The sequence below is a fragment of the Polychytrium aggregatum genome, assembly GCF_025602895.1.
Source record: "Polychytrium aggregatum strain JEL109 chromosome Unknown BJ171scaffold_12, whole genome shotgun sequence".
Lineage (NCBI taxonomy): Eukaryota > Fungi > Chytridiomycota > Chytridiomycetes > Polychytriales > Polychytrium > Polychytrium aggregatum.
Genome location: NW_026516214.1, coordinates 645,001 through 657,587, shown reverse-complemented (window position 1 = coordinate 657,587; position 12,587 = coordinate 645,001). Strand labels below are relative to the sequence as shown.

The 12,587-nt window shown below is 59.7% G+C and overlaps 4 protein-coding genes across 4 annotated transcripts; 3 read left to right on the top strand and 1 right to left on the bottom strand.

The window, feature by feature from the left end:
- Positions 1 to 3,974: 3,974 nt before the first annotated feature.
- Positions 3,975 to 5,160, top strand: BJ171DRAFT_498880 (uncharacterized protein). The gene is made up of 2 exons (XM_053110418.1): positions 3,975 to 4,537; positions 4,965 to 5,160. The coding sequence occupies exons 1-2, from the start codon at positions 4,008 to 4,010 to the stop codon at positions 5,089 to 5,091; spliced, it is 657 nt and encodes a 218-aa protein (XP_052968236.1). The 5' UTR covers positions 3,975 to 4,007; the 3' UTR covers positions 5,092 to 5,160.
- A 462-nt stretch (positions 5,161 to 5,622) lies between these two features.
- On the top strand, positions 5,623 to 6,267 carry BJ171DRAFT_498879 (uncharacterized protein). The gene is made up of 2 exons (XM_053110417.1): positions 5,623 to 5,802; positions 5,986 to 6,267. The coding sequence occupies exons 1-2, from the start codon at positions 5,709 to 5,711 to the stop codon at positions 6,045 to 6,047; spliced, it is 156 nt and encodes a 51-aa protein (XP_052968235.1). The 5' UTR covers positions 5,623 to 5,708; the 3' UTR covers positions 6,048 to 6,267.
- A 1,062-nt stretch (positions 6,268 to 7,329) lies between these two features.
- BJ171DRAFT_558312 (putative undecaprenyl diphosphate synthase-domain-containing protein) lies at positions 7,330 to 8,912 on the top strand (the record flags this gene model as incomplete). Its single annotated transcript, XM_053113146.1, has 5 exons — positions 7,330 to 7,531; positions 7,565 to 7,698; positions 7,927 to 8,069; positions 8,319 to 8,435; positions 8,570 to 8,912. The coding sequence occupies 5 exons, from the start codon at positions 7,330 to 7,332 to the stop codon at positions 8,910 to 8,912; spliced, it is 939 nt and encodes a 312-aa protein (XP_052968234.1).
- Positions 8,913 to 10,045: 1,133 nt separating this feature from the next.
- BJ171DRAFT_580228 (uncharacterized protein) lies at positions 10,046 to 12,305 on the bottom strand (the record flags this gene model as incomplete). Its single annotated transcript, XM_053114025.1, has 11 exons — positions 10,046 to 10,083; positions 10,226 to 10,292; positions 10,411 to 10,448; positions 10,604 to 10,700; positions 10,796 to 10,974; positions 11,070 to 11,181; positions 11,310 to 11,377; positions 11,488 to 11,550; positions 11,654 to 11,732; positions 11,864 to 12,000; positions 12,206 to 12,305. 11 exons carry the CDS (start codon positions 12,303 to 12,305, stop codon positions 10,046 to 10,048), a joined length of 978 nt encoding a protein of 325 aa, XP_052968233.1.
- Between the last annotated feature and the right edge of the window lie 282 nt (positions 12,306 to 12,587).

The following is a 12,587-nucleotide window of genomic DNA, read 5'->3' as shown; positions in this document are numbered from 1 at the left end:
AGCACCGCCAATTCTCACGGGCTGCGCGTGTGGGACGGTCGATCGCACCGGCTCCTTCGGCTTGACTGCCTCGTCGGGGCGCGGCGGCGAGTCAGATCGATCGTCGACGGCCTCAAAGTCAGCGTCGGAAATCGGTGCCAGGCGGCGAAGTTCAGGGCGGGTCCCCAACGGGCTGGTTCCGGGAGAGATGGGCGAGGAAGCCGATGGGGAGCGCACATGGGCCTTCTTGACAACCACAGCCTTGACGACACCGCCGGGCACCCGCACAGGCATGCGGTCTTCGACATAGCGACTGCGGATATCTTGGCCGGACCGGGAGGGCCGCACCGGGTGAGTCGGCAACCCAGCGGCCGCCGACGACGTGCGAGCGGGTCGGTCTGATACCGCCTTGAGCTCGTCCGAGAGCGTTCGCGGGCCGGACGGAGAGTCTTGCTCGGGAATGCCGGCGATGGCCGACCTGAGGGCGTCGTCAAACGAATCGAACGAATGGGTGGTGGCGATCGAGTCGATGGTGAAGGTGCTTGCCCGCCCGGACGCCGGCGGGACAAAATCCACCGACCGCCGCCCAAGCGACTTTTGGCTTGAGGCCGAGTCTGTGCGCATCAGCTCGCCGCGGCTCGATTCCGAGAGCTGGATGACGGTGTCTTCGATTGTGGGGCGGGCCGGCTGGGGCTTGCGACTAGCTTTGCTCGTCTTGCCGTAGATCTGCCGGGCGGCAGAGAGATCGCTCTGGAAGGCGTCCATGATGGTGCCGATGTCTTGGGCCTGGGGCGGGTGCTCGGCGGGGGTGTCGGTGGGGCTGGCGGCGGCATTGGGGTCAGCAAGCTTCTGCGACGGCGGCTCGGACGGCGCTGGCGCAAAACCAACGGCAACAGGGCTCGCGAGGGGCTGGCCGGTTCGGATACTCTGGTGGCCAAAGAAGCTCTCCTTTGATGTACTGGCCGAGTCTGGCGAGGGCTCCATGATCTCGACTGTGCCCGAGAAGACACCGAGCAAGCTCGGATCGATGGCGCTCGGCTCAACTTCGACGGGCTCGGGCATGGTGTGCATGCCCTGAACCGTATGCAGAACCTTGGTGGCGTGGCGATAAAGGCCCGAGGCGCCGTAGCCTTGCCATGTCTTGGAAACATCTGCAGCGGACTCGTTGGCTGGTGTCTGAGAGGACACGGATTGTGAAAACTCGGGGTATGTGCCGGCCTTGTCGACGCTGTGGAGGACGGTGCGCGACAGCGAGTCCAGATTGCTCTCGGACGGCGGGAACTCTTCGGGGACAGGCTCTAGCGGCGCTGGCGGAGCGCGCTGGTACTGGGAGAGCGACTCGGGTGCGAGTGGCGGAAGCGCATTCTCCAGAGACTGTCGCTTTGCCGAGTCACGCTTGGAGGACGGCAGGTCGTTGATTTCCTCGCTGCTGGTGTTGCCAAAGATTTCCGAGTACGGGATCGAGTCGCCCGTGCGTCGCTTGGCCCAGTCGAGGCGGGAGTAGTCGCCGGATTTCGGCAGGCGGTCGTCTCCCTGCGAATCCGAGAATATCTCCGAATACCGGATCGAGTAGGCTTGGTCGCGGCGGCGCTGGGCGCTCGAGAGGCTGAAGGTCGAGTCGAGCGTGCCGGACTCGGTACTGCGGTCCATGGTAACTCGCGACATGGAGGACGAGGCCGTGGATGATAGAGTGGGCATCGTCGACAGCGTCGGGACTGTGTACTCGGCGGGTGCAGGCAGACCGTCGCCAGCCAGAGGGTCGGGCGCAGGCGGAAGGGTCACCGCATCCAAGGTGGATTCTAGAACTGCCGATGGGGCTGGGCCTTGGACATCCGTCAGCGACGAGGCGCTCGGGGCAGCCGCTTGGTCAAGAGAATCGACTGCGACAAAGGACTCGCTCGGATCTAGGGATTCGGCCAGGCTGTACGCGTCGGTCTGGGCCTCGGAGAGGGGCGCGACGGTGTCCAAGCGATCGACCGAGCTGCTGACAGAGGGCGGCGGAGTCTCCCTCAGCGACTTCTTGGAACTGGTGCGTCGCGGAGGAGGAACAGGAGGCGGGGAAGGAGAGCGCGGCGAAGGCTGTGACGACGACGAGCTGAGACGGTAGGCGTTGACGTCCGGGAAGGTCTCGAGCGGCGACGCCGTGGTCGGGGTTGGGGTCGACCGCTTGAAGAGCGAACGCTCGGCGGCCTCCAACTGCTCCCACTCGGCATCGAGGCGCTGCTGGTCGCGCATCAGATCATCGCGCCAGTTGCTGGTGTCCATGTTGCGGATTCGGGTGTCGTCCTCCGAGTCGGTGTCGCTGCCATCGCTGCCATCGCTGCCATCGCTGTCGGTGTCGACCATGTGGATGTTGGGCGAGGACGGGCGGTCGGGTGGGCTCTGGTAGTAAAAGTCGGGCAGCGAGATGGTACCGAGCATTTCTCTGAACTGGACAAAGTCCTTGAAGCCTCCTTCGAAGGACCGCGGGCCGTAGTCCAGGATCGGGGGATTGAGATCCATGGCCTTGGGAGGACTAATCGTGGGTGGTTTGGGCCTGGCGCCGACTGGCGACGTGTTTGGAGGCGAAGGAGACTGTGACTTTGCGCCGTGAGTCTTGGCGCCAAGATCGGTGATGAGCACCTCGAGCTGGTTGTAGATGGCCGAGTTGCGGGTGGGCGAGGGAGAGGACGAGTCGTCCGAGACGGCAGCGGCGCTCTCGGGCCCAGGCAGATGGGTGATGATATTGAGCTGGGTCATCAGCGGCGTGGGCTTGAGGGCAAGTCGGTCGCTTCTCTGGCTGAGGGACGAGTCGTCGCTGAGCGCCCCCACGAGCTCGGTTCCCAGCGGCTCAACTACGGCGTTGTCCGCCCATGCCGACTCCAATCTGCGCTGCTCCATGGTGGGTCCAGCCTCGTCTATGGGCACCAAATCAGATAAGTAGCCAGTGCGGTTGTCGGGCTCGTCGGGGAACATCCGGTGCTCGCCAGCGATTCCGAGATCGGGTATGGTGTAGTCGTACTGCGCAGGCTCGGTCCCGACGGGCGTATCGGCAGCGGCTCCGGTCATGTCATCGTCGCGGACCGAATGTGGCTGCGGCACAACCTTGATGACCTTGGGGGTGTGGCGAACAGGGGCGTATTTGGCCTGAGGCAGGGACGAGGCGCTGGGCTGGGCAGCAACCGGGACTGGGCCGTTGTTTGTGCCATAGGAGCTGACGGCATGGTACGGCGAGCCATGAGCCAGGGGGGGAGACATGCCCGACGATGCACCGACGTTGACGGGTGCGCCGGACTGCACCACCGGGTTGCGCAAAAAGGCCGAGGGCGGGAGCGAGGGGGTTCGATCTGTCGGGGCCGAGGAGAGATAGGATGGCGGGCGGATGCGAGCATCGTCTACACGGGGAGTTGTGGGCCGCGTATCGGGGACAAGATTGCACAAAAAGTAATTGATGCGAGATACGGGGCGATGGACGATGCAGGGATTGGTGAGAAGCGACGAGATCATTGGCACAGTAGGTCAGGATGCATATCCACGGATCCGGCGAGAGCAAGGTCGGGGGAGTCAGATACACAGGCAGATACAGGTTCGTGGAGGCGGTGAGTCGATCCCGTGAACACGTCCGAGGGATGCGACATGTTTGAGGGATGCGACATGTTTGAGGGATGCGACATGTTTGAGGGATGGGAAGATGGTGGCTGACATGCGGTTGGGATACCGCAGAACGTGATCAACGACAGCTCGGCGGTGGGCAGGGGACTTACCAGACACAAAAGGCACAGGCGAATGTCTCTTTGTGAGACGAGCGAGGCGAGCAAGCTCTCGTTCTGAAGGCGAGTAGTCTTGGAGCTGGGGCGATTGGACATAGCCTTGCGACTGGGGCTGTGGAGGGTACGGGTACCCTGCTGGATCGTAAAGAGACGAGACATGGGAGGCAGCTGGCATGTAGAAGCTGGCATGCGGGTGAGCGGGGGGAGCCTGAGGAGACTGGAACGTGATGGGCTGTTGCGGAAGATGCGGCTGTTGCGGTGGGGGATAGAAATGCTGCGATGGCGGGTAGAACTGCTGCTGCTGCTGCTGCTGCTGCTGCTGCTGCTGCTGTTGGTACAGTTGCGGCGCTGGAGGGTACTGGGGCTGCAGCTGGCTGGGATGGGACGGATGGCCTGGATAGTGGGGGTGCTGGGGTGGCGAGACGGACGGGACTCGTCCAAGGTTGGTGTCAGTGGTGGAGAGATTGGATGTGGACAGGAGCGGGGAGGGCTTTACGGTCTCGGAGACAGTGGCTGGCGACGGGAAGAAAGGAGCGGTGGATGAAGTCGATTCGCCCGCAGACGACGGAATCACAATGGCATCGGCGCGATCCGATGGCTTGGTCAGGGCGGGGTCGGTCGATATGGGTGGTGGGGCAGAGCCGGAGGCCGTGGGTCGCTGGGGGGATGTCCGCTTTGGCTGTTTCTGGGACCGATGCCGCTTGGACCACATGTAGCAAAAGACGACGGCAAAGACCAGCAGCAGAACCCCAAGCCCGGCGGCCAGATACACCCATATGGGAAGAGCTTGCCAGTCCATTGGGCCGGAGCTGCAGCACCACCATCAGAACGAGCGAGAAGGAAAGCCGGTGGGAGGGCAAGGCGTAACATCAGGACGCAGGGAGAGGTAGTTGAGGTTGGTGCGAGCAAGCCGAGATAGGTTGTGACAGGTCGGATGCAAGTCAGGACAAGTCCAGGCGAGGTTGGAGCGGGTTGGGATCAAGACACAGCGGTGCATCCCGGACAGAACCGAGACGGGCGGGGTCGACAGAAGTTGGAGACAGCGGATCGACAGTTGGATCGGATAGCGACCAGTCGACCAAATCAAACCAGTGCCGGTGCAAGTGGTGCGGAGAGACGGAGAGCAGGACTGTTAGAACCAGGGGAGAGTTGCCCAGGCTGTGAATCGCAGAAGGGCTTGCGGCAGCCCGACTGGGCGAGCAGAGCAGCAGCACAGTGACAGGAGCAGACACTGACCCTCTTGGCTAGGACACGGGCGGGAGGGCGATGCGGCAGGCCGACGACGACAGGCGGCGACGGATCGAAAGGGATCGATGGATGGCAGAGGGCAGACACGAGGGGGGAGATGCCCTGCCGACTTTGAGGGGAATCGGCCGGCAGCGCTCGAGCAGGGCAGAGGACAGGAGCGACCGAGGGGGCACGCAGACCGATGCAATGGCGTGGGGGAAAGAAAGACGGCAAAGTGGCGCTCTTGGGAAGGAAGGAAAGAGGGAGTGGTGGAAGTGTTTCGACTGTGGGAAGTGTTTCAACTGTGGGAAGTGTTTCAACTAGCTGCACTGTCTCGACTTGTCCATCGCGACACAGACGCGCTCCCCCTCGCGCAGTTGTACATGTGCGCCCTGGCTGCTCTATTGTGGTCGCGCGTGCCGTGCCACAGCTCAGCGCGTTTCGTACTTTGTGTCTCCGGCGCGCGCGTGGCACTGGCACTCCGGATCGAGCCGGCTGCAGCCGCACTCGCACCGGTTTTTTTCTGACTGCGAGTCGCCGACACAGACGGGCACAGAACGGCACGGGCGAGAGCACACCGAGACGCCGCCGAGACGCTGCCGAGAGCACCCTCGCCGTTGTGCTCGCCGCTCTCCGAAATCCTTCTCAAACGCAGTCTCGCCGTTGCATCCACGATTCGATCTGCGATCTGATCTGCAACCCCCAGACCACCGGAGCCCATCGCCAGCGCCAACGCCGACAAGAGCCATCGCCATGCACGAAGAGACCAGAGAGAGACTCGTCAAGTTGTTCGAGTGGACCAGACGCTTTGTCCACATCGGATTCATCCCGCTGATCATCTACATCGGTGAGTCTTGATCTAGCCATCATTCATGCTTAAAGCATCGCCATCACCGCCATTCAATCATCGCCATCACCATCAAGCATCGCCATCGCCGCCATCAAGAACAAACGGACCACCAGCGCTTCCAGAGCATCGCCATGTCCAGCAGCCCCTGCGGCTAACATCCTCATTTCGTTGTTGCTGCAGGCTACACCCGCTCGGTCCCCAAGCCTTCGCTGCTCAAGATGATCTCTCCGCTGGCTCAGTAGATCCCGCGCCTTGGCCGCCAGTCGCTCCAAAGAACCACGCCCTACCTGCCATCACATCCACCGCACTGGGCCCGCCGTGTCTCGGCGAATCGCCCGCCTCCTTTTGATTCCAGTTCTCTGCCATGTATTTACAGCGTTTACAAAATGAAATGGGACACCCCCGTTTTTAACCATGACTGTGCTTTTTCCGGAACCTGAATACACCCACCCGCTCATCGCATTCATGGCCAAGCACAGCACCATCTTGATATCGAGAAACCACACTTTGTCCGGAGCTGTGCAAGCTGCCATACGCTGTGGGATCGAGACCTCAATGCCTCAAGGAACATGATCTCGGTATGCCGGTCGATCATCGCCACAGGAGATCGACCGGGTGTATTCAAGACTGTGCTCCCGAAACCAACCAAAACCACTCGACTGCCAACCAGGACGGGAAACAATCTCACGGCTTGCTCACTGGGGTCTACGAAAGTTCGGCAGGCTGCAGGCCGCTGAAGCCAGGAAGGAACTGTCCCGTTTCTCTCTGGGCTGACTGTACAGTGCCATCAATGGATCATGCTGTTTGCACACTACTCCTCATGACCCTCTGCTCCTCGTGTCCGCGAGATCCTGTGCCGATCGTGCTTTCAGTGAATGGGAAGAGGGGAAGAGCCATCGGCAGCCAAGCAGCTTCAGCAAACACCCGCTGCAATGCGATCAGCCAATGCGGAATCGTGGTGGCCATGCCGACTTGCACCCCGGGTTTCGTACCGAACGAGCCTGCTGACCGATTTCCCTGAGCCTGCTCGCTGTCGCTCTTGTATTGTGCGCTGATTGGCCATCACCGCCGCCGATCGCTGTGCATCTTCCACGTCCCCACTGCGTCTGGCGCTCTGCATCTGTCCCTTCCGCTGCATCTGTCCATCGAACATCGCTGGTGCCTGCTCGCAGCCGCCAGCCGCCTTCTGTCGGCTGTCCTGTGACTTTCTCGCTCAGGCTTGTCTTGTGCTGTGCGACCTTGTTTCGGTTTTGGCGACCTTGGCCCAACGTGGCCTTCGCTGCCGGCTTTCTCGCTGTTCCGCTGTTCTTCCTTTGCACCCAATCTCGACACCATCCCAAACCCCCGCCCTAATCGCAGCTCCCAGCGCCTGCCGTCTGGCCCCAGCTCCAGCTCCAGCTCCAGCTTGAAGCCCTCGCCTTTGTCGTCGCCGTCCAATTTGGCGTCCTGCTGCCCGGCTCCGTCTTCCAGCTTCCAGCTTCCCGCACAACGACTCGAAACGGTCCAGCTCCATCCATCGTCATCATGGATCCCGCAGTGCCCGCTCAGGAGCTGCCGCTGCAGCTCTCTCGGTTGCCTATCCTGCCGCAGCTCCACTCGTCCTCCGACATGATCTCGTTTCTCATATCGCTGCTCCTCAACCCGGCTGTCTTGACGACCCTGTCGCTCGCTTTCTTGCTGATCCTGGCCATCGCCTTCTCGGATCTGCTGCCGATCCACCAAGTCGGTCGGTATCTGCACTCGTGCCTCCTCCGCTCAGCCATATCGATTCTCAAGCTCGGCCCCGTCCCGGCCCATGTGGCCTTTGTCATGGATGGCAACCGACGCTTTGCCAAGCAGCTCAATCGGCCCACGACCGAGGGCCACTACTCGGGATTCATCAAGCTTGAGGAGGTACGCCATATCCATATATCTACAGCTCCATATATCTACATATCCACATTGCTGCTGCTATCAATAGCAGACCAGCAGTGCGGCTCTGCATTTCCCAACAAAGGGCTCCAACACACTCTTGCCCTTCATGAGGGCCGTCGCTTATGCTCTCGTTTGCTTCGACCACCATCCGGTCAAATCAATGCACCCGACTCGCAACCACTCGGCCTCGGATGTTGATGCGCAAAGACCCTGAACTGGTCGCTGGAGCTCGGAATCAGAGTCGTCACCGTATACGCCTTCAGTATCGAGAACTTCAAGCGGCCAAAGCACGAGGTCGATTACCTGATGGAGCTGGCCAAGGAAAAGTTCCACCACTTTGCAACCAAGAGGTCGGTTCAGTACCCTGGAGCTCGGCAGCCCAACCTCCGGCTCGCTGGACTCACCTGTGCCTCTGTTGCCGCCAATGCAAGACACTCCGGGCCCGATCTGCACCCCCCCCCATCTCCTCCCCCGTCATCGGAATCTGCATCGGTGGCTTATACTACGCCTCAACGACCCACACCGAACTTTGGCGGCCTGCTCGCTTATGCTGACTCCTCCTTGCTCGATCCTTTTTTTCGGACACTCCCTTGAACTAGCGAGTTTATCGCCAAGAACGAAATTGCCGTGCGTGTCCTCGGCGACTGGAGCCTGCTCAGCCCCGATGTGCGGGAAGCCGCTGCCCAGGTCGAGCATATGACTCGCAACAACAAGCGGTACGTCGATCGCAGTCTCTGTCCATCCGCTCTCCCGCTGGCTCAGAATACCAGAGCAGCATGCTCCGGATGTCGATCCGCGGACCCCTTGTCCACGAATCTTACCCGTCTCTATTTCCAACCCTCGGCCGCAGATTCATCCTGAACATCTGCTTTCCTTACACATCTCGCCACGAAATGACCCACGCCATCGATCAAGCGGTTCAGGGCGTCAGTGAGGGTCTGCTGGAGCCAAGCGATATCGACAGCGGCCTGCTTACCCGATGTCTGCTCACCCGGGACTGTCCCGATCTCGACATCTTTGTCCGGACCTCGGGCGAGATTCGCTTCAGTGACTTTTTGCTGTGGCAGACCAGCGGAAGCTGCCTCATCGAGTTTGTCAATGCCTTCTGGCCCGACTTTACCTTTTGGCACATGCTGCCGATCCTGCTGAGCTATCAAGCTGAGCACCCCAAGCTCGTGGTAAGAACCTGTTGAGGCTGTGGACCGGGCTGCTGAATGTGGGATATGGCCCATGGAACAGCGATGTCTCGTGGGGAACGCTCTGTCTATATAGTAGAGACGCTTTCCTGTGGCATTCCCGACCGTCTCCCGAACGAGAGTCTTGGTTTGCACTCGTTTCCGCAGCTGATCCTGCTTTTGTTTGATTCCGCGAATTCCTTACATCCAATCGGATCCTCAAAGGCCAAACGCAGCAAAGCCAAGCACCCGCATTCAGCCCGTGTCGAGCAGTTCCTGGCAGAGCTGGATCGACGTCACCAGGCCGAGAACGAGGCCATAATTGCGTCGTGCCTGCAGTCGTAGCGAAGCCGACAGCGATTCAGAGGAAAGCTGGAATCGAATCCGCGTTTGGTGTGTCAAAGAAGTCGACGTCTGGATAATGTCTGGCTGCCGCGATGACGGTGCCGTGTTGGATTGGGAAAGTGCTGGGAGGGAGGGACAGTGGGGAGTCATTCTGGTATTGGCAACCACATATCCACGGCGCGATGAATGCATCGGTCGCAGCGCAGCCAATTGAAGCGATGAGCAAGTCCCTCTCGTACCCGCCCGTCGTCTTCGGACTGCCCAACATGTGTCAGATGGCTTTTGGGCACATTCGCATCTTAATCTTCCCTGCCCCGGAGATCCCGGCACCTTTTTCGGTCCTGTGTGCTGCCCATCGTGATGCCCTTTCCCTTCCTTGTTTCTTTTAGTTTGTTCCAATACTTTAGCTTGTTCCAATAATTAGCGGAATAGGACATCGCCAGTGTCCATAGTCAGTAGCGATGCGGCTACTACTTCTCCTCCTTCACATTCTTCAACTTTCAGGGACCTGATATATACATTTACTCATCCAACGCTCGGATGGCCCCCTCCTGGACGATTTCAACACCAATTCACACACACTGCTGTCTGGGCTCTTGTCATGCGGAGGTTATATTGCTTTGAAACGTGCAGCGGAAGGAATGCCAAACAAAACGATAGAGAGAGGGAGAGATGGGACGCCGATGGTGCCGCAGTTGGAGGTCGACGGACTTGCACAATGATGAAAGTAGCTCGCAAACCAAGCTCGCTCCCATCTGCAGTATGATTTTCGCTGCTTTCGTGGATTGCACAGCTGGAAAAGTGGCTCAAGCTTGAAGCAGGAGCTTGCCGACAGTCACTCCGCCTGCCAGGAGATGTGAAAGCGACGTTATCAGCAAGTGCGCGGATAACACCGCATGCGCACCGACTTTGGTGACAGCATCACCAGAGCACGGCCCATCAAACAACCATGGCCCAGGGCGCATCTTTGACTCTGTGTCACTCACCAGCAAGATCAGTGTGGGCTTGGGCAGCGTCCTTGAGAGGATAGATCTTGCTAACATAGATGTCGAACTGAGAGCGTGTAAGGAAGCAGCGATGGGTGAGCAGATGGCCTAAACCGTGCTAGCAAGCCGCTTCGCGGCAATGCAGAGTTGGCCTTCTGTCGGATGAGCGTATCGACACTACTTACGGCCTTTTGTCTGTAAAGCTCGAGCAGTTCCGGTGCGTCTGGTCGATGGGCCGTGAAAGTCGGGGTTAGTGTGTTGCTAGATGATACATCGAAATTAACCTGTGCGCTCAAGCATTCCCCCTCTCCCCTCCTTCAATGGCGCCATCGCTGATCGACTGAGCTTTCGATCCACACAGCCGACGACGATACTCACATTTCTTGAAGTCCTTGGCCGGGATCAAGCTGAAGAGCGACGGTCTCATCAAACGAATCGACTTTGGGCCCAGCTTGAAGATGTCAACATCGTCGATCTGGAAATCGGCAATAAATGTGAGCTGGGCCCACTGGGGTTCACCAAGCAATCGCCGATCCAAAACAGGTCTATCGGGTTGCAGCTCGCTCTCACCTTGCCCGAGGCGTTGCCAAAGGACAGGAAGAATCCAAGATTGCGGAGCGAGGCAAGCGAGGCGTCGAAGGTGGTTTTTCCGACTCCATCAAAGACAGCATGGACGCCTTCGCCGTTGGTGATTCGCTTGACCTCGGCGACAATGTCCTGCTCCTTGTAGAAAATGATGTGGTCGGCACCTGTTGATGGGATATGCCGTCGTGGTAAGACTATGGAGTCCAGTGATCCACATCCACATCCACATCCACATCCACATCCACATCCATTCCCGTACCAGCTTTGCGGGCAACTTCAGCCTTCTCTGGTGTCGATACAGTGCCAATGACGGTGGCGCCATAATGCTTGGCAAGGGCGACGATGAGTCTGCCAGTTCCACCAGCCGCTGCCTGATGATCGGTGAGTAAAACGAAGCAGGCACATTGTGGGCACATCAGTGAGACCAGTGTTAGGGCGAGCCGATGTACGTAGAGACTGGGAGGGTCGCAGCAGGTTTGGAGGGTCAGCCGATTCTTACATGAACAAGGACAATGTCGCCCTGCTTGACTTCGTATGCGATGCGCACCAAGCTCAGTGCTGTCAGGCCTGTGTATCGTTCGATGAGAAGACAGAGCCGACGCAGATTGCTGCTCAGAAAACAGAGCAAAGACACAAGCTTGGTTTTGCGACAGGAGCTGCTGCGAGTCCAACCCTACCTTGGAGCAACAGGCCGGCTGCGTCATGGAAGCCAATATCGTCGGGGATGACGAGAACCTCGGCTGCAAGACAAGACAGAGATCCGGGTTGAGCCCTTTCATTCGATGCCGCAGAGCGAGGAGACGCATGCTACGCGCCGCTCTTGGAAACAGCTCGGCTGCTCACCTGGCGAAGTCAGGGTATATTCGGCGTAGGTGTGGGGATCGAAGTAGGCCACACGATCGCCGACCTTCAAGCCCTCGACCTGTTGGATCGAAGCGTCGCCAGCACCGATGATTCTCGTCAGAAGCGTCGCTGATGTGTGTGTACCGAGGACCCCAATCGATTCTGACTCGAGGCAACGACGCAGCGTCTGGCAATGCTCGGTGGACTTACGCCATCGCCAACGGCCTCGACCACGCCGGAGGCTTCTCTGCCGGGGATATACGGAAGCTGAACCTTGTAGAGGCCGCCGCGGTGGTATGTATCGATAAAGTTGACGCCGATGAAGTGGTTGCGGATCAAAACACGGCCTGGCCGAACAGAGAACCCGCGGGAGGCGCTGTTAGCCACTATTGGACATTGTCGGTGTTCCATATCGTAGAGTGCGGGTGCGAGTGCGGTGCATATGCTCCCAAGTCGATCATGCGGTGGTTCATGAGCATGCCCGACATGCACTAGATCCTGGCAGCCCCTCGTATCCCTACCACGCCGCCGCCGAATCATCCACTCGCTCACCTGGAGTGACAGCAGGCTTCTCGATGGTCACGAGCTTGAGGACTTCGGGGCCGCCGACTTGGTCGAACTGGACGGCCTGGTAGGTGCTGGAGTGGGTCATGTTGGACAGGAAGAACGAGCGGGTCTGGGTGGCGAAAGCTGGAGAGGGCAGCCTGGGTGCTGGCTTGGGCAGATGTCGCGGGGCAAATCCAAGGGCGGTCGATGGATGAGCTCTGGTCCTCAGCAGCCGAGACATGCTATTTGTATCGCGGCAGATGGGCTCCAGAGACGGCGACGGACGATGCCCCCGGCACTTGCCTGGTGGTCGCGGCATTTGTCAGGACGCGCCAAATGTCCCAATCCCCAGGCGATCGCGCGATTCGGTCGGCGAGTTGCCTCGGCC